Here is a 27466-nt window from a genome sequence, read left to right on the forward strand (position 1 = left end):
AAACAATAATACATCAACTTCTCTATTCAGTATGCTGTCAGGGATTTATTTACAAATCCTTAGTGAAATTATATAATGCAACTCTATTGTATTATGCAACTCGCATGTGTCTCTGTATCTGACCAGAAAATAAATGAATCACTAAAAAAGAAAAAGGTGTTCTACCCAGTGGGACACCTGTACTTTTGTTCTTGAGACCATGGTTTTTCACCAGGCAGCGCGAGGGTTCTTTTTTATCTAGGGTAGATTCTGTAAGGGTTTTCTTGTCTATTGCATAAATGAGTATTTTAAATTTTTACTTGTTCTTTGTAGCTTTTAAAAGCAGACAATTGAAACGTTCTTCAATGATTCTACTATCAGCTCTTGTAATTCAGGTTCGTTTACTCCTCCAATCTAAGCGTATACTGTTATTTTTTCCTTTTCTCATCTAAAAGTCATCAGTTGTCTTAATTTTGCATCTGTACGTGTAGGCATTGTCTGTGATGTCTACGTTGATAAAGAGAAGAAATTTGCTATTGTAGAAATGAGGTCTGAACAAGCAGCCTCTCGTGCACTAGAGCTAAATGGAAGCTTGTTTCAGGTGAGCAATTTGGCAGATTTCTATATGTGTCTTATTAGATTCTAGTTATTTTTGTGGATATGAATATATGATCTCCTCACTATGTTGCTTATCAATGAAATTATATCGACACCATGGAAACAACCCAGAAACTATTCTTCTAGGATAATAAACCCAAATACACCAATATAACCCTAGGCTAGACCAGCTGCCACCTTTGTGTCTGTAAAGGTACTTTATGATGGCATCACCAATGGGGCCTGGATGCTGGCCTGGATCTTTAAATTTGAAGGACTAACCAAAAAACTAGCCTCCAACGCAGCCCCTAAATGGCCCCCAAATTTATAATCCTGAATACCTCTCTCTATTTCTATCGTGATTTTAGAGGAGCTGAAACCCAATTCCATTCGCACGTGATCAGAAAACGTGACTGCCCTTCACTTCCACCAGTTCATTTTTTTTGTTTTGCAAAACCCTAACGGATATATTCCAGCCTCGCAAAAACCAGCCTTCACCACTTGCTTCACAAGCACTCCGTTCACCACCACTACGCCATTAATAGCAGCTTCACAATCAATTAATGTTGGAAGGAGGGGTCCGAATTTTTCATTGGAAGAAGATGAGGCATTGTGCAAAGCATGGGTGGCTATTGGTGAGGATTCGGTTGTTGGAATATGCCAAACTGAAAAAAGGTTTTGGGAGCGAGCATTGGATGCGTTTCATGAGATTTTGAATTACCAAACCGGTCAAAGTTCGAAGGGGATAAGTGATCGATGGGGTGTAATTCAACTCGCAATCAACAAGTTTTGCGGATTTCTCGGTCAATTAGAAGCAGTACATCAAAGTGGGATGACCATGCAAAATCGGGTAAGGCATTTGTTTGCTTGAATTTATATAGTATGTGTAAATATCTTTGATGAAATGTCCAACAAGAGATATTCACTCAAGGGGAGCAATCCTATATTTGTTTGTTCGGATCAACAATAATCCTCAGATGTGAAATGTTTGGCTATTAGCTTTGTTAATGTGTTGAGAGAGAATTGAGATTTTAGAATGAGATATAAATGTGATAATGTTGAGTACTGATGGAAGCGGATGGTCAAAATCTCGATGTCAATCCCTAAAATGACAGGTTTTACGTTTAAAAAGAGCAGTAAGAAAACGAGATAGGGAAGACATCTTAACCTTATATAGTCAACAACTATACCCTGCTTAGTTGCTTCAGTTTGGTTTTGTGAAGGTTCATGTTACAAATTTACAATGCCATCTTTCATTACTTCTAGATCATAATTGTATAATTGACTTATGTATAGGATTGCATCATGTCTGTTTTTATGCGGGATCTTAAACAACCTGTTGTGGTGTCGGCGGTTCCATGCTTAACACTTGATAACCACAATGGTGCACTTGTTGGTTTCGCATCGCCGAATTACTGAATTATAGAATTACTGAATTATAAAAAGACAAGCTAGTAGAATCACTGAATTAATGAGTAAATTAAACAACAGATAAAAAGACTAAAAGAGTGAAGAGAGTGAGCTGGCATTAAGCTTAATGCAGAGATAGCAAGCTAAGTATTTGGTTCAGTAGACAAAATTTCAGTCCAAATTCGGCACCTCCATTACTATTTCAAGATTTCATTTTAAGTTAGATTTTTTTGTTTCTTGTTATAGTCATCTGGTTATTTAGTGGGGCAGTTTCAGTTTCTCTACTTATTGTTAGATAGAATCTTGGTAATATTTTTGTAAAGTTAAAAGGAGGGGTGTGTATTTGTTTTGGAGTTATTGAATAATACTCACATGGTTTTGAGCTTTACACATATGAGATTGAATCTGAGACGTTAGATACCGTTGGGAGGTTTGATGTGATTGATGGTTATGATTGCTTGAGAGACAGTGGGGTTAATAGTAGTGTGGGTAAGCAGGGTTTGAATCATGCTAGTATTTGGGATGTTGTTGCTCGCTTTTTGAAGCCCATTCTTCATGGTCAGTAGTGTATAACTAAAAACTATATATTAACTTTGAACTCTTTAAAGAACATACATATTTTCTGTGTTTTTCATTTTTGAGTGTAAATTAGTAATGTTAGTAATACACACACACACTGACAAAACACTGACACACACTACACCAGTTTAAATTTGGTACAAGTTTTCTTTGAAATTATTGTGCAGTGTGTCCATATAAAAATTTGACTAAGACCAGTTACTTCATTTAATTTTTGTTTCTACTATTAAATTTTTTTGAGAACATAGAAGGAGTGAAGGACTAGCAATGCTAAAAAGCTTGCTCCCCGAGGGAATTAGAGAGTGTGATTTGGTTGTCTTGCTTGAAAAGAATTGTGATGTGTTTATATATCTCTTAAAACTCAAAATTATTGTGCAACTAGTAACAACCATTTGAGTGTGAATAATTATTGTGCTATTTGGTTAATCATTATACAATTCTTTTGTGTGTTTTTTCATACTATCTAGATCATGGAGGCAAAACGTGTTTACGCTAATGTTCAAGGAACACAATTCAAGTTCAATACTTGTTGGGAGATTTTGAAAACTACTCCAAAATGGAATCAGTTGATGACGAAGAATGAAAGTACCAACAAATCAAAGAAGTTGAGAGTTACTATTGAACCAAATGGTGGAGATTCTTCATAATCCAATCCTACTACTCCGGGATCCACAGACTCTTGCTTTGATCCAATGTTAGTAGAAACTTCGACGACAAAAGAGAGACCAATCGGATGTAAAGCGGAGAAAGATCGAAGGAAGAAACATGCCGACACAAATCGAAACCTATCGGAGTCTAATGCAATAATGAAAAGTTTCACATCTTCACTTGATGAAAGACTTGAAAGATCTGAAAAAATGCAAATGGAAAATTTGCAATTGAAGAGAGAAAAAATGCATCACATTCGGCTAATGAATGAAAAGATGATTATGGACACCAAGTTGGATGACATGACTTCAGCGCAGCGAGAATGGTACCAACTTCAACAAGCTGAAATTCTTCAAAGGTGGAAAGAGTTTAGCATGGGAGGGGGAAGTAGCAGTGGTGGGGAAAATTAGAGTATATTCTTTGTTTTCCTTGGGCAGTTTTGTGTTCTTACTATCGAATCAGTTATGTTTGTATGTTTGTTTTCCTTGGGAAATGTATCTCATAACTGAACTAGTATGAGATGAATGCAGCTTCTAAATTACTCTGACATCTATGTAGTAGTAGTTGAGGATTTTATTACTCATATCTTTTGGCGTGGTAATTTTCTGCCCTGTCTCATGCATGGGGTTCAGGAGTGTTTGATATTTTTTAAATAGAATTTCAGGAAGAATGCCCCTTTTGGTAAGGTGCTCGGGTATTTTCTGCACCACTACATTGCAGAGAATTTACTTGGTACTGACGGACTGAACTAGCTTGTTGGTGTGGATTGCTTCACACCTGTGAATAGCAAGATAGATTTATCTTCAGAAATGATAAGGTCACAAGTACAAAATGGCTGAGTTCTTTTGTGAATTGTCAGTGTATACTTGCTAAGTTCTTAGTATATGATTGTAGTTGCACTTGTGGCGATAATTGGAAATTATATTCGTCAGTGCATTATTGAATTGTTTAGTTATGGTAGCTAGTCATTTCGACTGATCTTGATAGTGCATTTCTTTGTTTTATAGTTCTACTATCAGTTTTTGGCTGTTGTATATAAGTATGTCAGCTTTTTATTGTGTTTCTACTTTGTAGATAGTGCACAGTAGTACGTACTTACAGAAATAAAAACAAAAGAGAATTCAGTTTCTATTGACATTGTCAGTTGATATGAAAAGAGCAAAGTGATGATCATCAGTTCATCACAGAACATGGCATTACTTTATCTGTGTTGATAAAGTCCGCTCCTTAAAGTTGTGTATTTTGATCGTTACTCTAAAGCTGCTACAGAAACCAACATATAACTGAAAACTGACACCATTTTCTACTAGTATGTATTCAATATAATTACTTGAAATGCATATTACCAAATACCAACACAAAAGCGATTTACAAGACGCAAGCAACACTAGTAAAACCTTGGAAAGGTTTGTTTAGCAAAAGTTTCCAAATCAATTTTTTCCAGATTAAAAATATACAAATCGGCTCTATTTTAAACTCCAGTTTAACTTCACAACACAACAAGTGCTTAAGTTGCTACAAGATCAAAAGTATGCAATGTTTTCTTTTACAATTGGTGTCTCTGACATATACTAGTCTCTGACATATATGAAAAACGATATACTAGTCTCTGACATATACTAGTCTCTGACATAGAAGTTGATCATCACTTGTACTAGTCTCTGACATTGGAAAAACTTGGACTCGACTTGCCCAGAACTGTTGGATTTCCCTCTGCTCAAAACTTTAAAGCTTGATCATGTTCCCATTCCCTGTAGCTCAAAATAAAGCAAGTATTACTACCACAGTCCACCAGAAAAAATAAAAACACAACAAAATGAAATTTACTTACAGTGGTAGCATCATCCAACTCCATCCCTTTGCAATCAAATATCGTCCTCATCATCATCGTCAGAAATGTCACCCCTCCTCTGCCATAGATGTTCAATAAGGTCGTTTTTTAATTGTTCATGTGTTGCCTTGTTGTGAATTTGTTGCAGACGTGATAAGAATCGACCCAAAACAAGCTCTCGGTTTTGCCCAAAGCCCTCAAGTTGATTGAGATTAGTGTACTCGCGTGGGTCCATAGCAAACCTCATATTTGATTCACGTTGATCTTCTATGATCATATTATGCAAGATAATGCAAGTTTTCATGATCAAATCCAGGTCTTCTTTACTCCATAAGCGCACTGGATTTCTGATAATTGCCCAACGAGATTGAAGCACCCTGAAAGCTCGCTCGACATCCTTTCGAATAGCCTCTTGCTTTCTTTCAAAATATTTTCGTTTATTCCCAACTGGTTGAGATATGCTTTGGATCATGGTTGCATATTCAGGATATATACCGTCTGATAGGTAATATCCCATGTGATACGCATGACCATTCAACACAAAGTTGCAAGCAGGAGCTCTCCCATTGATAACATCATTGAAAAGTGGAGAACGGTCCAAGACATTAATGTCATTATGAGATCCAGGCATGCCAAAAAAGGCGTGCCATATCTATAAATCTTTGGAAGCTACTGCCTCTAATATCGCAGTAGCTTCTTGCTTGTGACTGACGTGGGTACCATGCCAAGCAGTTGGACAAGCACACCATGTCCAATGCATACAGTCCAAACTGCCGAGCATTCCAGGAAATCCCCTCTCCTCCCCTTCTTTTTGTAGGCGTTGAACATCAGCTTCTGTTGGTGCTCTCATATATTCTTCTGTATAGAGCTCAATTACAGTTGAGCAAAATCGCTTAAGGCTCTCCAAGATAGTACTCTTTCCAATTTTGAATTGTTCATCTATATGATTTGCTGGACTTCCAAAAGCAAGCATTCGAATAGCGGCTGTCACCTAATTTAACACAAGAGTGAAAAAAAATGAAATACAGAGATAAAGAGAGATATATTAAACAAATCACTTGAGTCGGTGCACCGGAGAGTGGAAAAATGTTGAGACACCAACTCCAGCTGCCAGACCATTCACCAGACAGACAGCTAGAGCTCTACGCGCATCACACACCTATGTGTCCTAAGAGTTTATTTTAAGTAAATTACTATTTATAGAATATTGTTGAATATTGTTTCCTAGTTATAGTAGGAAACTGTTAGGGTTTGGACCAATATATAAAGGTCGTAGGATTGTTCTTTAAGGGGAATTGAATTCATATTATAGAAAAGGGTAGTTTTAGTCTCTAATCAAAAGACTATTGGTAGCTGATCACTAATCAAAGGATCAATTCGAATTAATATTTAGACTCAAGAACTGAGTCTCATCATCTTGGTAACAGAGCCAGTCGATTTCTCTCAAAAAAAAAAAAAATTTTATTCACCATGACGGTTAAAGAACTCTTGAGGAGATTACAGGAAGACATGCGGATACCCTTGCCACCCACACCACCACGCTCGGCAATCACACCACCCTCCTCAACGATCTCACCACAAACATGCAGCTCCTGCTTGATAGGGTTGATAATCCTAATCCTATTCTGCTAAACCCTCATCAACGACTTCAACAAGAAAGACAATATCGAGGGGCGACCACTTCGCTGGATTTTCCCGCTTTGAAGGAGAGGAACTGAAGGATGGATTTTTCAAGTGGAACAGTTTTTAGTTTGAATCCTATGGCTCTGCGCGGGTCATCATGGCCTCTATTCATCTCCGTGGAGAAGCGTTAAACGCTTGCGAGGTGGCTCCATAATTCGATGGGAGATTTAACGTGGAATCAATTTTCTAGGGCCCTTTGTAAACGATTCGGTTCGAGAAAAATCTGGATCCTATGAGTGCAATATCTAAATTGGTGCAAACAGTGCGATCTACGCCTATATCTCACAATTTGAAACAATGGTTAACTTGGTTCCGGTTTACAAGAGGCTCACCAAGTCGATCTGTTCCTTTTCGGGACTAAGAACCGATGTCTGGCGGTGTCCGTCTTCTAACACCTACAAGTTTGTCCCATGCTTTTGAGTTAGCATTGTGTCAAGAGGACGCGACTAGTGGCTACTAAGTCGTTCCATGCAACAACCAATCCCTATCGCCAATATACCAAACACCCCAACCCGACCAATACCCCTAAACCTAACTCCTCGAATCCTTCGCTGCCAACGGGAGTTAAACGCCTTTCATGGGTTGAGCAGAAAGCACGGAGAGAAAAAGGCCTTTGTTTTAACTGTGATGAAATTTATAAGCCAGGCCATCGTTGTATGACAACTCAATTGCTGCTACTGGATGCGTACTCACCAGAGCAAGACCAAGAGGGTTTCAACGATGATCAACAGTCCAAGGACCAAGAAGACATCATTCAAGTATCTCTGCATGCGCTCGAGGGATCATTTGGGTCTAGCACAATGCGCACCTTAGCATTAATTAATCATACACCTCTATCCATGCTCGTCGATTCAGGATCAACTCACAATTTCATCCATCCGACAGCAGCTCGCCGTTGTGGTCTGTCTATCACCAGTTATGCCACACTCCAAGTAATGATCGCAGATGGTGGATATTTACCAAGTAACGGCGTGTGTTCGTGCGTTAAAGTAGAAGTGCAAGGATTTAGTTTCACCACGAATTTCACAGTGCTTGCTATCAAAAGTTGCGACATTGTGCTTGGCACCTGATGGCCGTTACACTAGGGTCTCTATACAATGGGACTTTGGGCGCTTAGTTATGAAATTCTCTGCTAATAACCAAGTCTTTACAATAATGGGTAATGGTTCCCCATTGGTCAAGCTCATCGACTCTCCAACAATGACAAAGGCTATCCAGCAAGAGAAACAAGTATACCTACTTTCCTTGGACGCATCGGTTACTTATTCGAATGCGGGAGCATCTCAGAAAATTCATCTACAACCACATCAGGTATCCCTACAAAGCTTACTTCTTCAATTTGCTGATATATTTGGAGTCCCACAGAGCTTACCACCTCCTCGAACACATGACCACCGCATACCCCTCCAACCAAATTCCTCACCTGTCAGTGTCAGACCATACAGATATCCTCACTTTCAAAAAGCCGAAATCGAAAAAATTGTTAAAGAACTCCAATTGTCAGGTTTTATTCGACCTAGCTCCAGCCCGTTCTCTTCACCCGTTTTACTAGTCAAGAAAAAAGACGGTTCATGGCGCTTATGCGTTGATTATAGGGCCCTTAATGCCATCACAATCAAAGATTGTTTTCCAATTCCAGTTGTGGACGAGTTATTGGATGAACTTCACAATGCCACAATATTTTCTAAACTCGACTTAAGGGCTGGCTATCATCTAATTGGTTTTATGATGGTGACATTCCTAAGACGACATTTAGGACCCATGATGGACACTATGAATTCTTAGTCATGCCCTTTGGCCTCTCTAATGCACCAAAGAACATTCCAAAGCTTGATGAACGAGTTGTTTAGTCCCTATCTTCGGCGGTTAAATATTGGTTTTCTTTGATGACATATTGGTATATAGCAAGAACGAGTCCTCACATGTGCTACACCTCCACAAAGTATTGGAAATATTGCGGACACACAAACTATTTGTCAACGCATCTAAGTGTTAGCTTCGAAAAACCCTCTATTGCCTATCTTGGGCACATTATAGATGCAACCGGGTGTCTCCGTTGACATTGAAAAAGATTAACGCAGTGACTTCATGGCCACTTCCGTCCAACATCAAAGAATTACGTGGGTTCCTCGGGTTGGCCAGGTACTATAGAAAATTAAGTAAAGGACTATGGCAAGATTAAGCGGCCCTCTCACTTTCGCTTGCTTAAAAGGATTCATATGAATGGAGTCCCCAGAGCCACCGTTGCATTTAACGACCTCAAACTTGCTCGACAACAACCCGGTGTTGGCATTACCAGATTTTACCATGGACTTCTATATTGAATGTGATGCTTCGGGACATGGTTTGGGTGCGGCTTTAACGCAAAAGGCGGGCCACTTGCTTATTTCAAGAAGGCATTAGCGGGGAAGAAATCATCTCTACCTATCTACGACAAAGGAAATCTTTGGCGGTCATTGCCGCGGTACAAAAGTGGAGACCCTACCTGCTGGGGCGCCATTTCAAGATCTTCACAGACCATAGAACGTTGAAATACTTCAAACGAGCAACGATTAAATTCGTTAGAAGCGGCAAAAGTGGGTATCCAAACTTTTAGGATATGATTATGAGATATGTTTCATACAGCACGCGAAATCAATCTGCCGATGCTTTGTCAAGGTTCCCTCAAGTCGAGTGAAGTACTTCGCGCTCTCCGCCCTATCTTTGGGCGGTTTGACGAAATAGCAACGAGAATGTTCTTCCCACCCTGCCATGCAAGCCTTAATAGACGCCATCATGCGAGATCCATCTTCACGTAAGTTCTTCACTTATGAGGCTAACACCTTGCGCTATAAAGGACGATTGGTAGTAGCCCCCCATTCTCAGTGGTGTAACAAATTACTAGAAGAATTCCATGCCTCTCCTGCAGCAGGACACTCTGGGTTTCTACGGACCTACAAGCGACTTCAAACAAGTTTTTTCTGGCACGGAATGAAGACTTCAATTAAAGCTTTTATTGCTCGTTGTGATATTTGTCAACGAAACAAGGCAGAATCCGTGGCTCCTCCAGGATTACTTAACCCACTACCAGTACCTGAAGATGTTTGGATCGACCTATCTATGGACTTCATCGAAGGTCTACCTCGTTCGCACAACAAAACAGTCATTCTTGTGGTGGTTGACAGGCTCTCTAAATATGCTCATTTTAGCGCCATTGCCCATCCCTATACTGCAAGCAAGATTGCTGAGATTTTTGTTCGAGACATTGTCAAGCTTCATGGACCTCAGGGTCAATTGTAAGTGATCGTGACCCTATATTTATAGGTAATTTTTGGGAGTCTTTTTTCTCGTTACAAAACACAAAGTTGTGTCGCAGCTCAGCATATCACCCACAATCTGACGGTCAAACAGAGGTAACAAATAGGATTTTGGAATGCTACCTAAGATGTTTCGCAGGTGACAGACCATCTACTTGGGTTACATTTCTTCCCTGGGCAGAATGGTGGTATAATTCTACCTATCAGGCTACAATCAAGATGACTCCGTTTGAAGCAGTTTATAGCGAACTCCGCGCCGATTCTACAAAGACATTCCAGGCACAACCGCTGTTCATGCAGTAGACGTAAACCTACGTAGCAGAGATGACACCTTGAGGATTCTAAAGAAAAATATGATTGCAGCTCAAGAGCGTATGAAGATTTTGGCAGACACCAAGCGAACAGAACGCGAGTTTGATTTAGATGACTGGGTCTACTTAAGATTACAGTATAGGCAAACAACTGCTGCCCTCTCAAGCTTATACTAAACTATCTCCAAAGTTTCACGGACCATTTAAAATTATCCAGAAAATTGGAGCGATGGCATACAAATTACAGTTACCATCGGGTTGCAAGATTCATCCGAGTTTTTCATGTCTCTTTATTAAAGAGGTCCTTGGGGCAAATCAACCTATTTCGGATGACCTCGCCAGTTCGGCCCGACAAAGACAACTTGGATTCCACACCAAATTTTAGAGACGCACTCACTAATGAAGGTACAATGGAGTGGTTAGTGCAATGGGAAGGATTTTCATCGACGAGGCTACTTGGGAAGATTCTTCCCAACCCGATGCAGCGTTTTTTCCTCGGCTTAAGCCTTGGGTCAAGCCTTGTTTGTAGAGCGGGGGATGTTGAGACACCAACTCCAAATGCCGGACCATTCACCGACAGACAAACTAGAGCTCTACGCCACATCACACACCTATGTGTCCTAAGAGTTTATTTTAAGTAAATTACTATTTATAGAATATTGTTGAATATTGTTTCCTAGTTATAGTAGGAAACTGTTAGGGTTTGGACCAATATATAAAGGTCGTAGGATTGTTCTTTAAGGGGAATTGAATTCATATTATAGAAAAGGGTAGTTTTAGTCTCTAATCAAAAGACTATTGGTAGCTGATCACTAATCAAAGGATCAATTCGAATTAATATTTAGACTCAAGAACTGAGTCTCATCAAAAAACATACAAAGAAACACAACCAACTAATTGATAATACACGTACTCACCTTGATCTTCGATGTTAGGCCCGGTCGTCCTATAACATCATTTTTCTGAACAAAATATTGGTCTCGCTTTTCAACATCGCCAAGTATCACGAAGAAAAAGCTTTTGCTCATTCGATAACAACTACAAAAATCAACATCCAAATATGTTGAATTCTCAACAAAGTAGTCCTGCTCCAATTGATAAGCAGTAGAAACCCTTGCACGACGTTTATAAATCCTCCCAAAAGTAGACCCACCATGTTTACCCTTCTGGTTTTGCATCTCCATGAAGCACGCATTGGTTCTTATATGATGATGTAGGAGCGGCACCACTGAAACTGCAACTTGGTTGAGAATATTTTGATATTCATCAAACTCTTCATCCGAGGAAGAGTCGAAAGAAATGAGAGAGAGAAGAGGAACCATGGTAAAGTGCCATGGCAATGTGTCTGGACACAATCACTTGCTATGCAAAACACACGACATAAAATGCAAATGGATAAGAAAGAAATAAGTATAGAAATCATAATAGCACATAATAGTTCATAACCAACAAAAGCAAGATATTGAATTTTGCCAGTAAATTACGGCATTCCACACAACAACATTCTTTAAGCCTAGTGATTCCAGTTCACAACTAGAGTTCACAGTATATTCTCATTGCAATAACGTAACTTTAAACACAAATACCACAAACTAAATAAACAAACAAAATCACAAACACCAACAATAATCTTGAATCAAAACAACATATGCATTAACTTGATATGGAACTACTCAAATTAAAAGATGACTGTACCAACAACAACAGGAACAAATTTCATATTCAATATGATACAATAACTAAACTGTCCATATTGATTCTAGTACCCAAATCGAAACCACTTCATCCCAAAGTAAACACAAATATAAATGAATATATGTGAAGAGGGAGAGAAGAAGAAGTGCTTACAGAAGTTTGAGCTGCTTTAGTGAAAGAGAGAGACCAATAATGGAACTTCTAGATGAGAGTTCCCACCACAATCGAGCTGTTTCAGTTTTTCTGAGATATGTTTTAGAAAAAAAGATGAGTTTTTGCTAACGAGAATGAATTTCGCGTGGGTTTTGGAGGGTGTTTAGTTTTAGCGTTGGAACCATCTTTTTTTAGAGTTTTAAACTCCTTCAAATGACCTGATTAATCTAACGTGGCCTTTTAAAAAAATGACGTGGGCCTGGATTATAGGGGCTGCATTGGTGATGCCCTCCCCGACCTTTTATATCTTAAAATGAAAAGTAAAATTATCAAGGTTTGTTTAAACTAATCCACTCGACAGAGGGGGCTGACTTCTACTTGGCATAAGGGAGGAAAAGCCATCTTGAAATTATATCCTCAAATCCTTGATACTATTTTTGATGCAGGAGCATAAATATTGAACTACCATGTTATTTTTTTTGGTGTTAAATTAGTAATAAGCTTCTTCATTTTTATGTTTTTCAAGTTAAATTAGGACTAAAATTTTTTTAATTAGGACTAGTGGCGGAATCCAGAAATAAGTTATGTGATTTCCAATTAGACGTAGGCGTTCAGCTATTATTTAAAGGCGTGTAAGCCTTCATTATTATTATATGTTTTTTTCAAAAAAATTGGTAAGATCTACCGAAGTGGGTAGCCTTAACCCTGTGTGGTAACAAGTATGCCCAAAGGCTGTTCTCGTCCCTGTCAGGGGAGATGCCAACTGTCTCTCCTTTCTACAAACACAATAATTCTTATTAGTTATTATTTTGAGAAGAATTATTCTTCTAGTTCTAAGATTGAAACCTAGTTTTTATGTGTTATTTTGTTTAACTTACACTGGTGTTCTTCATTGTTCTTGCTTTCGCAAATAATAATACATCAATTTCTCTGTTTGGTATGCTGTCAAAGATTTATTTACAAATTCTTCACCGTATTGTTGTGTCTTCATTTATGCTTATTCTGAAAAGTAAATTGTGCTTATTCGTCTGCTGTGTTTCTAGTCTGTTTTAATATCTGTTCTCCTTCCTAAATTCCTCAAATCCTTGGTATTGCTTTACTCTTGCTTTAAACTAAATAATGCCAAATTATTTTGTTATAACTATGATTTTCATGCCTGTATACTGACGTATCATCAGTTCATCACTAATAATTTGGGAATTTTTGTTGTTGCTTAATTTTTAACTCGTTTTGGTAAATTTTATAATTGTCAAGTCCGCTAAGTTAATGGATTTTTTTTTATGTAGCGTGACACTTGTATCACACAATTACTCGATTAATAAAATCCTTATGGTTATACCGAGCAATAAAAAAAAACAGTTGCTATATTTAGTTTTCTATCAGGCAATGTGAATTTGTATGATTAGGTTTGTGCCACGCATAGTAAGAGGCGCTCCATGTGCTGCATGGCGATTGCAGCCTTTGCACCTTGTGTGCTCCATCCATATTGTCGTGATAACACTGCCCAAAAGTTGATTTCAAAGTTACAATATATGATTTTCCGTAGGCCAAGAATTTTGAATGAGTTATTCATGTTAGACATGTGAATGAATTTTTTATTTATTATTGGGTGAGCGCAATCTCCACTTTAGGGGGAGTGTGTTCACCAAAACTTCCCTCTCAATTTATTGATCGCTAGTTCTCGTTTTGACAAAAGTGCATAATTTACATAGAGTCGGGCTAAAGAACACTGCCCCAGCTTAGTTTGGCTTAAAATCCTCTCCTAAAATGAATTACACCACAAGGACAAATGTCAACTTGGGCTGACCAACAAACCGTTGCCACATGGAAACCTATTCTTTATTTATAAAACTACAGTACTACTCTTGTGCCCTGACTTGGGTCTGTCCAGAGTCGGTCGGTGATTTTTATCAAATCAATGCTTCCTCTTCCTCTAGGCTACCTCTCATGACTTTATTCCCTTCACGACTTTCTGGGGTATATGATCTGAGGAAGGGATTCTCAGTCACAGGTTCATGGATTGTTTTACTTGATTTAGGACGTCAAAGATGCTCTCTTAGGTATAAGGAGTGGTCTCAGTCACAGTTTGCACACCTTTGACAATCCATTTTAAGTTGTCCAAGAAACATTCTCCCAAGACTGTTGAGGAAAGAAACTTCATGGCTAAGGTACTATACGCCTCTGCCATTAGAAGTTTTATATATATCATGGTTTGCACGCGTCCGGATATAGCCCAAGCAGTAGGAGCTGTCAGTCGATTTATATCTAATCCTGGCAAGCAACATTGAGAAGCCGTGAAGTGGATATTGAGATATCTGAGAGGTACTATTGAGAAATGCCTATATTATGGAGGGGGTGTTGTGAACTTGCAAAGATATGTGGATGCCGACTTTGCAAGTGAGGTAGATCGCAGAAGAAGCACTACTGGTTATGTCTTTACAGTATATGCTACTAGAGTGAGTTGGATTTCTCAGTTACAGAAGATCGTTGTTTTGTCTACCACAGAGTATGTGGCCGTTACAGAGGCAAGCAAAAAGATGATTTGGCTATAGAGATTGATGGAAGAGCTTGGGATGAAGCAAGAGAGAAGTGTGTTACACAGTGACAGTCAGAGTGCTATACATCTTGCTAAGAATTCCGTCTTTCATTCTAGGACTAAGCACATTGGTCTCCGGTATCATTTTATCCGATCTTTGTTGGAAGATGAGGTTTTGGCACTTGAGAAGATCCAAGAGAGTGAGAATCCGGCGGATATGTTGACCAAGACCGTGCCTACTGAGAAGTTGAAGTTGTGTTCAACTTCGGTGAGTCTTCTTGCTTGAAGACTATGATGGATGAGCCGAGTGTTTCATTAGTAAATTGGATTTGGATTGAGTTGTTACAATTGAGATGTGATGTGCTTGTAGAATCTCGAAGGTTACAAGTGAGAGATTGTTAAGTTTGTAGAACCGTCGAGCTTTGCTCCGGTGTCCATATGCCGCGTTCACGAGTTTTCAGCTTGGAGAAGGGGGCGCGACCTGCGCTCAGATTAGCCTTGGCTGAGGCGCAACCTGCGCTCATGCTATGAGAAAGTTACTGGAGTTGGTCGCGACCCGCGCTTGGATTAGCCTTGGCCAAGCCGCAACCCGCGCTCATGCCTTCCGAAATTTTCACTAATTTCCGATATTTCGGCCCAAAGCCCATTTTCTCACTTTTTTCTATATGTACCTATATAAAGGAAATGAGACAACTTTGAGAGATTCATTTCTTAGGTATTGTGGGAGTTCTATTGAGTTAAGGTTTGAGTGAGGCCTCTTGTTCTTGATTCTTGTTATTTCTGGTAAACTCTCCAATCTTTACTATAAAGGAAACTCGACTCTTGTGTGGATGTGGATAACATTTACCGAACCACCTTAAATCTTTGTGTCTCTTTTCATTATTTACTTCCATACTTATTATTGCTATGAATTATGATGATATATTAGTGGTTTTGCTATGTTGAGTTTGTTGTGATAACTATCAAAGTCTTGGGTGGGTGATTTCCTTGATGTGAGCTCAAAGTTGAAATCATTTGGGATAGAAAGTAATTAGATTGAGGTGTGACTTTCTAGTGAAATCTACCAACATAAATATCAGGCTGACATGCTCGCTGGCGGGTTTGGATGTGGTTATGTCTTCTTATAAGTCTTCACTCCAAAGTTGTAGTGGGGGGCCAAATTGAATCACACTTTTGTTCTCTTGTTAGGATCGGTGATCCAATACGGTGTAGGAACAAAATTCTTATGGATATATATACACCTTTAAGTCAACAACTAGGTAGAGTAGGGATCGGGTCGGGTTCAGGTAGGATATGGCTGAATCCGAATAGTTTCACAATATCTGAATTCGAACTCGATTAAAACCGAAATTGAATATCCAAACCCGACCCGAACCCGATTAACCCGATCGGATAACACTAGAAATCCAAAAAAAACCCAAAAATTATATCTGAATCCAAACCCAAACCCGAATCCAAATCCAACCCGAATACGTAACGGATATAAAAATCGACTCGAGAATCGATGTATTCGGTGTCGGGAATCGAATTCGGGTCTATCCGACCCGATTCCCCGCCTACAACTAAGGCCTCCACAAACTCTGTTTTCATGTGATACTTGATCATCAAACAAGGCCAAGGGCCCAAACCCAACCCATACATTGCAATCATTTTAGAGTGGGTCGGTTAATTCGGTGGGTCGGGTGCTTTGCATTTCAAGATTTCACCAAGGATTGCCGATTACAATTTGCAAAGATTCGGGATTCATTTTTCTTTGCAATTTTGCCAACGCTTAGTTTGCTTCCGACCCGAAAAAAAAAACATCCACGTGTCAATAATTCGCGGACCCAAAATTCATCCCGTTTACGCACCCAAAAGTCAAACTATCTTTGTTAAATGAAATCTTGTTAGGGGCCATTTGTTTTTTAAGCCTCTTATAAGACCTTGATGTCTTATAACCTCTTATAAGATGTGGCCCAGTGATTTTGGGCATTTTTGGTTTGTTTTTTTTCTTATAAGAGGCATTCTACTATAAATGTCTTATAAGAGGCTCCAATTCTATAAGTACCAAAATTAGATCTACTTCAATTCTATAAGTCTTATAACTTGAAAAATGACTCAAACACCCCCGCCCATATACCCCTAGCCTCATTTCTCTCTTCTTCCCTTTTCATTATCTTATTTTCCAAATAACTCCATTATCCTAGCCACCACCGACTACCACCACCATCACCACCACCACTACCACCACCACTACCACCACCATCACCACCACCATCATTATCTCCACCACCACTATCATCGTATTATTAAGACTATCACCACCACCACCACTACCACCGTACTATTAAGACCAATATCATCACCTCCACTACCACCAGCACCATACTATTAAGACTATCACCACCACTACCACCGTGTTATTAAGACATCCACCACTTCTACTACCACAACCATCACCGTGCTATTAAAACCAATATCATCGCTTCCACTACTACCACCAATCTTTATTAAGGCCACTACCACTACCACCGCCAATTAAGGTAGTTTCCTAAAATCGATATTCTAATTATCAAAATTGATTTGAACCGAAAATTAAACTATCGTTTATTTCAAATTAATATATTCAAGTTAAATGTGATGTAAAGTAGGGTTATATTTGTCAAATAACCATCTATAAGATGTAAATGCGTTTGTTTTTATTTTTAAAAGTCTTTATAAGAGGAACTTAAAATTAAAAACAAACCACTTTATAAAGACAAATCTTATAAGACCCTCTTATAACGTAGTGTATTATAAGACCTCTTATAACTTAACCCAAAAAAACAAATAGCCCCTTACTCTGACGGTCTGACCAAACTAAAAACAAAACGAAACAAATAACACCATAATTCACGATTTCGAACAAAAACACCAGAATTTCATAAGATATTTCGATATTTTGAAACAAAATGACTCGGTTTGTAATACTGGTGGTATTATTTTAAAGAAATAAATATCCAACAGAAAACGACAACGACGGAGAACCATCTGATTTCGACGGAACATCATTCTCTTTAACACTCACCACTAGTTGATTTATTTAATAGCAGCCATTAATGACATTTTTCAAGCTTTACAACACAAAGACAAATTATCAGTTAAAAAGTTTGGTGCTTTAGGTGGAGAAATCTAGAGAAGAATTTTCATTTTGTCAAAGTACCCCCACTTTGTATTGAAAAAAATTAGAAGATAGAATGGAAAGTACAAGAGAAGGTGGGTGTGTTGGAGAAGATAGACTTTAGTCAACTCTCACTTTGTAACATAATATCTTGGTTAGACTTAAATATGAACCGTAAGATTGGATCAGATGGTGGAAATAAAACCTTGATAACTTTTCCTTGCTTCAGAAAACCTTGCAAATTTCGACCCTGCACACCAGTTTGTTTCCTTCTAGAAGAACTTTTCCTCTCAAAACATTTGTTTTATGGTGGGCCCAGTGGCTTGTAAACAATAAAAGTTAAACCCATTGACTAAATATTGAGAAACGGATTTAGACTATCGGCTCCGTTATTAATATCCACGTGGCAGTTTTTTAAAATGGCGTCAGAAATTTTGTGACGCCAATTAGGCGTCAGTATTCGGTTTTTAGCATCACAATAAATCAAAAAGTTGTTTTTTTTTTTTTTTTCAAGAAAATACTGAGGGTGATTTTGGATACACCCATAAAAATACTCCCGTACCCCATGACTAACTAAGTTTTTGCCATACCCCAATAACCGCTTCAATCCATTTAATATCTCCCAAATTAATTTGGCTTATTTCCAATAGAGGTAAAGAAAGAGAAAAAACAAAAAAAATTATTCTAAAAAGAAACAACAAATAAAAGTACACTGCACTATAATAGAACTTCTAATAAAGGTAAAAGAATGCCAAAAAACAAATTGTCTTTTTCTTTTATAGAAATTGCTTCAATTTGGATTTTTTTATTATTGCAATTACTTATTCTTTATAATTGTAGAAGGGTTAAAGGAGTTTAGTATAAATATATCCAATTAGAAATTTCTCAAGCAAAAATGAGAAAGGAAAAAAATGCATTAATGGCTGATAAGTAAAAGATGAGGAAGAGTTCTTTGTTTTCCCAAATTCTACAATTTTACCCTTTCTAATTCCTTTTCGTAAGGGCGAAAAAAAGTGAGAAAAAAAAAAGAAAAATAAGTGCGAAGGGTTTGTATTTGATGGAAGGATAAACACTTGCTTGGATATACTTAATAAAAGAAATGATAATTTAGAAATCTAAATGTGTCTTAAATAATTTTATTTATTTATTTCAAAGTTGGGGTACGAGAGTATTTTTATGGGTGTGTCCAAGATCACCCAATACTGAAAAAAATAGTGATGGCATATAGGTGTCAAAGGTATAAATATTTTAGCTAATAAAAAAATTAAAACTAGCACACGTGTTCGCACGTGAGGCATCACACCCTAAAGATTTCGGTTTCTTCTCGATCTCAACTCTCTCTCTGTACTTGACTTCTCAAATAAGCCCTAGGGTTTTTAGTAGAAGAATGGAAAATTGATTGTGCGAACATGAAAAGTTCAAACTCATATTCATCAGTTTGAAGCTAAGCTTCTATTATTTGCTCTCAAGCGTTCAACGATCTTCCCACTCATTGTAGCCCTCTCAATTTTTCAGGTGGGTTTCGTTGTGGATCATGGACAACAAGAGTTCAAGTCCTGCCAAACGAATTGCTAAGTCCATCTGAAGGTAATTATTTCTTCAATTTCCCCCAAATTTCTTCAATCAATTGTTGGGGTTTTCAAGTAAGCTCAAGAAATGGCAAACGAAATCGAAAAACAAGTAATGTTCTTTGTATTTTTTGAATTGTAGAGTTATTTTTATAAATTGATTTGGGGTTATGAAATTCACTGAATTAGGGGTTTTACTTCACTGTGGGTTTGGCACCACAAGTGGAATTGGATTTTGTATAGTTCTGAATTTTTTTTAATGTTATGTACTTTTATTGAAGAGTTTTATACTAAATATTTGGGAATATTTCTGAACTATATAATCACTTTGCTTGAACCTAGAGCTGCAAATCATATATCCAATTTCGGATCGATTATACAATTTTCAAGCTAGTGCACATGTAGATATTATGAAAAAATGTAACTATTTGAACTGCAACTTAAATGTCTATATTAGGTGGAGATTGCTCTGTATTCTGTAATAATCTACATTAATTAGGTGGAGATTACTCAGCTCATTTAAAGGTAGGGATGGTAAATTAGTAGAGCTGCTCAAGCTTGGCCCTTTTGTTAGCTCGCTCAAACTCAACTCGACTGTGTTATGATATGCGCAGAGTATGAACATATTTTAAATCCTATACATCTAAAACAAGTCCGAACACTTTCGAACACGAAAAATATTGAAACTCATCGAACTACCATCCTACAACAGTAGGCTAACTAAGATACTCGAGCTCAGTCTAGCTCGGATACTATCTAGCTCACTCGAACTAGTGCCAATTACATAATGAGTCGAGAGCCTCAACATACTTGTGTCGTAAACCAAACAATAATTATATGGTTGTAAATAAGAATATGCCTGTAAATCATCGAATGATCTTTGACCCAAAGCCTTTATTTTTTTTTTGAATTTTAGTTGCTTTAAGGTATGTTTTTTGAACTTCTAACATTAGTTTTCCACTTAAAGTATGTTTCTTTATTATTATAATATGATGTCTAGTTTCCTTTATTCTGTTTTGGTTTTTGTATAGTTTGTTTACTGTATAAATATTAAGCTTGTGTTTTTCTTTACAGTGATAGATTACAAGTTATTGATATTGTCTAGTATTGTTCGATTGAGAATTATAGTTAGTTTTGATATCCTTTGTTTCAATGTGTGTTCATATCAATGTTGTAACCAGCCACTTTTTATTACTTATTTTCCTTCAAAAGTTGGAATCTTTAGTTGCTGGTTCTCTCAAATTGATTTTGGGGTTTGTAATTTCATGTCAGTTTCGAGTTTCACACAACATCGGCAAGATTTAATCATATTGGCATTGTTTATATAATAGAATTATGTCATCTACATCAAGTGCGAGGTAAATCTGATTTGGAACATCATTTCACTGAATATGTAAGTGAGAGGATTTGGAAATCACAAATGACTCTCATCCAAGCAGAAAATGTCTATAAAAGAATGAGAAGAGGAAGTGTGGGCTCTGTTTGATGGGGGTGGCGTCCTTATGTCATTTTATTTTGGTTAATATGTTGAATTTTGTTGTTGGTTTATAGTTCAAACGCCTAGAGAACAGGTAACTGATGCTGATGCATTTCTCGACTTAAATGGTATGTTTGCAATTTTTATTTGTCAAGTCGAAATGCAACGAGGGAATAAAACCATCTAATTTTGTAACTTCACTACTTTTTTTTTTGCTTTCTACTCCGAGAATTTAGTGGTGCATGCTCTCGCGCCTTGTTGGTTTGGAAGTACAATGGTAGTTTTGCGCCTAAAGTTCTTAAGAACACATTGGGATTCGGCTGGTGAGGAAAGCGCTGGTGGATCTTAGGTGAGTTAACAATAGATGTGTGTTGATTTCTTGGCGAGATTGTTTATTAGATGCAATAAAGATCTTAGTTATATGCTCTTTGAATGATTTTTTTCTTTTAGAAAAACATTATACGTATCTTTGCCATTGCTACTTGAGATGAATGTTTCCCTTGTCATTTATAAGTTGTTTAGTTATCAACTTGTTTACCATTAATTGGTTCGTGTTATCATTTTTTATTTAAGTGGTCGATTGGATTTTCCGTTTACTTGCATAAACTTCTTTCTCATTTTGTGGTGGTACTGGACTGCTAGCTAGTGCATGAGTGTGTGCAGGTGGTGATGCGAGTGTGTGCATGTGGTAATGTGAGTGTACTGCTAGCTGGTGTGTATGTGTGTGTGTGTGTGTGTGAGTGTGTGCAGGTGGTGGTGTCTGCTGATGCTGCTGGGTGTTGTTGTTGCCGGTGCTGGCCGGTCTTTGGTGTCGCATTGGTGCCCATTCTTGCCATGAACCCCGCCGGTGCCTCAAGCATCGGTGTTGTTGCTGCTGCCATGAACCTGCTAGTGCCCGCCATCACCGGGTGGTGTCATTCTTTGGTGCCTCGCTTGCCACATCTTTGGAGTCTTCTTCTTTGCTGATCTTTGCTAGTGTCTACTTTAGCTGCCATGGACACCGCTGGAGTGCATATTCTTCTTGGCCGGTGTCATTCATTCTTGGTGCCCTTGGTGTTTAGTTCTTTTGTGAAGGGCTAAGTATCAAAAGCCTTTGGTACTTAAGTCATGATGGCCTTACTGTTTTTGGCAACCGTTTCTGCAGAGTACGCGATGTGGATCTGAAGCACGATTTCACCTTTATTGTAAGTGTTTTTGGTCTCTCTCTCTCTCTCTCTCTCTCTCTTAGTTGTGTTTCAAGCATCTCTAAGCAGAACATTACGCAACTATAAGCTTCTTCTCCTATGTTTCTCTTTGTTCTTACCTTTTCTGTACAGGAATTTAGTGATCCGCACGATGCTAATGATGCAAGATATAGCTTAAATGGTCGGCAATTTGATGGAAGTCGCATGGTGGTGGAATTCGCCAAAGGGGTAAACCTTCTTAACTTAAGATTTCATCTTTTGCAAGCAAGTAGTAATGGGCTAGTGGATCGTACTATTTATTTTAATGTCCAAATTTTAACCATTGAACTGTTTTCGATTAGTTATTTTTCTTGGAGGTAATTAATAAAATATTTTGTTTAGGGAAATCCTTAAGCTCGCATGGGTTGTTGCACAACTATTTATTGTTGAGCAAATACGACTAAATAAGCTAGATGCATATGAATTTGAAATATTCTTGATTTCTTGTAACGGATTTATGAGCACGGGTGGACTTATTTCTCCAATGGGCATAGGAGCTGAACGCCATGTAAGCCAAGCAGAGTTTATGGAGCTTCAGAAAAGTGAACGGAGACACATACTCTTTACTAAGCATCAAAAGAGGCAAGTCTTTGTTATATATGCTCCTATGTTGCATGTCTTTTTACATTAAGTTGGAGTATCTTCATTGGTGTCTGATTCCAAGACTACTTATTGTTAGTCCTATATTCTCTTACATATGAAAATTGAAGAGAAAATTTAAGACGTGTATTTGGGTTCTTGGGAAGTTGTTTGTATATTTGTAGTTCTCTTCTTATTTGAAGATTGGTTACTTGACTTAACTGACATTGGTCGAGATGGTTAAGTAGCTGGTTCTACGAATCGGTATATCATTTAGTAGTTGGGTTTATGACCGAGGTATGAGATTTTATATTTGGTTGGGATGTATTCTTATTAAATTTTCAAGTTATGGCAGATTTTATATTTATGAAATGTCGATAATACAGAAGAGACTTTGCCAAAAAATTTCCAAAAAAAGTCACATATCTTAAGTATATATTTGTTTGGGATTTGGGGCGTTACATCTACTTAGATCTAATTTCACATGTTCTTTTTTTATTAAGTACCATTATTGACATAGCTAGAACCTTAGGTAACAATGCATAAAATCAGTCAACTTTTTTAAATATTGTTATTTTTTGCTACTTATTTATTTTATCTATTTTTATGCATTTATGAACAGTTTCTCCAAATAGTTAATTATGTTTTTTCACGTTGTGTCACTAACTATTTAATTCACCTGCCTTTTAATTTTGTAGTTATACTAGTATTTGCCCGTGCCATACGGCACAGATACGCGCGCCTTTGGCACTCCGTCGCGCATCCGCTCCCTGTACGACACAGATATGCGCACTTTCGGCGCCCCGACGCGCATCCGCCCCCCTTGTACAACACAGATACGCGCGCCCCAGATGCACATCCCCATACCCCGATGCGACCACGGATCTGTGCGCTTTGGCGCCCCGACGCCTCCTCCCCTTTTCCAGAGCCCAACAACCTATAAAAGTTTAGCTAAAAATAGTCCATACTTTTTTTGTGTGGAGTGGGTGAGGTGAGAAATTTTTTTAAACTCACCCCAAAAAACATGTTAACTCACCCCAGGAAAACAATCTAGTGGCTATGGTGAGAGGGTGGCACGACCAAATATCACCTTATGAGGTGGAATTTGTTGTCACACTAGCTCTTCCCTTCTTTGTTATATAGATAGCTTGCTAGTTTATCTGTTTTAGTCATATTTTATATCGTGGGTACTTATATCTGTTTGAAGTTGACTGAAAAACTGATATGATAAGTCTTTCATATCGTTTTTTAGCCGATATAAAAGGGGTTTTTTTTTTAGTAGTGAGTCTATCTAAACTCTATTGTTAAATGAAACAGGCAACGTATATGACATTTTTTTGTTGCCTTGAAGAATGGAGGTGCTTTATACTGCAACAACTTGGAAATTTTCTAACAAAATTTTCTTTCTAGCTAGTTGTAAGCTCAATATAATGTATTTTTTGTATTGTACTTTTATTTTGGAAAATGTAAGTATTTAGTGTTTACTAGTGACTAAAGAACTTTAACAGTGATAGAATGAATGCTATATTTTTGAATGGGAATTATGGTGTACTTCTGCATTTTATGGATCAATTTTGTTTTTAAATTTGTTGTCTTGGCCAGTTCTACAGGGGTATACGTATGAATAACAAATGGGTATATGTATGAATAGTAAATAATTATTATTATTTTTTAAAAATCTAAAATCAGATTAGTGACGCCAAAATGTTGTGTCAATTATTTGTGACGCCAAAATAATGTCACAAAAAATAATGACGCCAAAATGCCATCACAAAGTCACAAATTTGAAACGCCAAAATAGCGTCACAAAAAAAAACGCCAAATTGTGACACTATATTTGTGACGCCAAAATGGCGTCACAAAAATGCTATTATGGTGTAATGAACCCAAGTTGATTTTTTTTTTTTGTGTACTTGGAGAAGAGACCCTAATTGGCTCATCTGGGGGGTGGGGGGGATCTTAATTGGCTCATCTAGTGGGGGGATAATACTAGTTAACCCTTTATTATAACAAGTTATCATCAGTAGAAAATCTTGTTTTTGCTGCTATCTTTGATTTGTGTCTTATTTTGTCATTTTTATGTACTATTGGTTATTCTCCTTTATCTTAATTTGGCAAATTAAGCCCAAAAATTACTTTCTTGAAAATATGCAAAATCTTAGTTGATAGTATTTTTTTCAAAGTGGACTTTTACGAGAATCCATACATTTCAAAGTGTATTTAGAAGGAAAGTAATGTCATTTAGCTTGGCCATGTGTATTCATAATAAAGTGTTAAGCAAATTGATATGTTGATTGATAACTACAATTTAATAGATGTAAAACAGTAGTTTAAAAACAATACTAAATCATGCATATCAATCTATAATAATACTTTCAAATATCATGTGTGATGAAGAGGAGTAACGTGTTCTCCACTCTTGCTTGTTCAGACTTGTAATTAATCTAGACTATTAACTAACGATAATGAGAGAGTAATAATGATATGAAAAATAGTAGATAAAAGATACAAAACAATAGATTTAAATATGAGAAAGATAATTAGAGAAGACTTAATCCACCACGCCAATTCGATTAGGTTGATTATCGAATTGCCTATTGATCCTTAGTCTGGGGAACACCAAATCCTCTCTGATCAAGGCTTCACTAGCATGAGAATTTAAATTTCTCACCACAAATCTCTTTGGTTGTGGCTCTATACTCTAGTTCTCCGTTATGAGTTCTATCTCTAGTTACTCATAACGAAGAACTTGACGTTCTTGATACAAAACATGCAATACTAAACTAATGATTAATCATTCTTACATGACTTCATTAGATATTCTAGACTAAAACAACAAGATAAAGACATTAAAATAAAGAAGAATTGAATAAACAAGCTTTTATTGAAAGGTTTCTAATGGAGGCTACAAACTAAACTAAATTATTCTAACCCTAAACTAAACTACAACTACACTAAACTAAATTATTCTAACCCTAAACTAATTAGAGACTAAGGGGAGGAAGGAGGTAATAAGTTTAGCTTTAACCCTCTTTATATAGGAGAGGGTTAGGGTTACATTTTCGTGCATAGGCCAAAAAGGAGGACTTTGGGCCTCTAATATGAGCCCAAAGTCCATTAGGTTAAGTCTAAAGAGGCCACAACTGTTAGAAATTATTTCAGTACCATTTTCGGCCCATTTTTTACAAATTGGGGTAAGGTCGGGTCCATTAGAAAACTTATTCCGAGCTAGTCGTTTTGACATAAAATAGGCTCAATTCTGAGTCGCAAGTCCAAAGATACGCCATTTGAACTTCTATTGACTTTTCCATTCTTTTTTTACCTGAATTGATTTTGACTTCCCAAATTTGAGTGTCTTGAAAAAGACTTTTCTTAATGATTCTTTGTGCTTTAAACTTAGAACTTTCTCAAAGAATCATCTTGACTCGCTTTTCCATTTAAAATAACGCCTTTAAAACATAAACATCTTGAAGACTAAATATCAAAAACACGTGAAATATTACTAACTTTATTTATTATAAAACATAATTAAATTTTAAATAAAATACTATTAAGGGTTCAAAACTATACTTTTATGTGCTTATTATTGATCTCGTGTGTTGCTTTTTGAAGGGAAGAATAAAGAGTGGTTTAAGTTTAGAAGTTCATATTCATAATCAAGTTTTGGTCTATGATCTATTGACATAAGCATTCCCTTGGTGGCGGGTGGCCCATCCGATCCGACCCGAATGAACACCCCCTACGGGCACCCATGAATCCATGATCCATGCAAATGCAAAGAGTGGGTCAGCGTGTACGGTGCATGGCATTTCACTTGGTCAAACCTAAACACGCCGTAATTGACTCTTTCTTATATTTTTTAGTTGGTTAAATGCGTTGACAGAGAAATTCTGTCAGACGGGACAACTAGCTTCCATTGATCCACGTAAAAGCCCCACGTTATTTTGGAAAACATGCAAATGTAAAAACCCGAAGGTACCCTTATTCATTGAAGAAAGAAAACCTCAACTCAATTATGAAAGCTCCCTCATTGAAAATTCATTTGTTATGTTTTTCGCTCGCTATTCATCAATCCATTTGAATCAATTTTTGAACAAATCAAAAAGCTCCATTAATAAAATATGCCTAATCTTAAATCCGCTTAAAACATAACTTTTAAACCCATATTTAAAGCTAATTATGTAGATCATCTCTCATGTGACTGAAGTAGCAAAATGTAGTAGACTGGGGTGGGAGATTCTTTTGAGTGTGGGCAGTTTCGTACTTTCCTTACAGGGCAATTGTATGATTCTCTATTACGCCGAAATTCTCTATCGAGGTTGAATTGGGCTAATCGAAGAAACTAACCCGAAATTTCATCCTTTCATTTAATACTCATAAAATAAAGACTGATGGGGCCTGGGGACATAACAAACTTTTTCCCTTCTTTCTTGTTTCTCAAGATTCTTGATCGTTAGTTCATGGGTTTTCTGCCTAGTTTATATGGATGCTTGAAACTGAAGAGAAAAGTAAATGAAGGTGCTGTTAAAGGTGAAGAGGAAGAGGAAGGATTCTCAACACAGGATTTGTTTTTCAAGTTTCAAACTTTGCAAATTGCTACCAACTTTTTCTCTGAGTTGAATCAACTCGGACGGGGTGGGTTCGGACCTGTTTTTAAGGTGCGTTTCCTCATGTGCTTCGTTTTAAATAATTTCTATTATACATCACTTGGTAAACAACTTGAAAGAGCAGATATTATACATCAGTATTCAATGAGTTTTAT

At 37.3% G+C, this 27466-nt stretch overlaps 1 protein-coding gene and 1 non-coding gene across 2 annotated transcripts in view; one reads left to right on the forward strand and one right to left on the reverse strand.

The window, feature by feature from the left end:
- LOC147479469 (uncharacterized) overlaps positions 1 to 27466 on the forward strand; it is a 51042-nt gene that overhangs the window by 972 nt on the left and 22604 nt on the right. Inside the window, exons 2-3 of the mRNA XM_086578324.1 lie at positions 326 to 374; positions 471 to 580. Of these exons, the coding sequence (XP_086434450.1) occupies positions 326 to 374; positions 471 to 580 (159 nt within the window). The remainder of the gene's footprint in view (positions 1 to 325; positions 375 to 470; positions 581 to 27466) is intronic.
- LOC147479470 (U6atac minor spliceosomal RNA) lies at positions 12846 to 12968 on the reverse strand. Its single transcript, XR_015207149.1, has one exon. It is a non-coding gene; the product is annotated as a U6atac minor spliceosomal RNA (small nuclear RNA).

This window comes from Coptis chinensis, chromosome 8 (genome assembly GCF_015680905.1).
Source record: "Coptis chinensis isolate HL-2020 chromosome 8, ASM1568090v1, whole genome shotgun sequence".
In the NCBI taxonomy this organism is placed as follows: Eukaryota; Viridiplantae; Streptophyta; class Magnoliopsida; order Ranunculales; family Ranunculaceae; genus Coptis; species Coptis chinensis.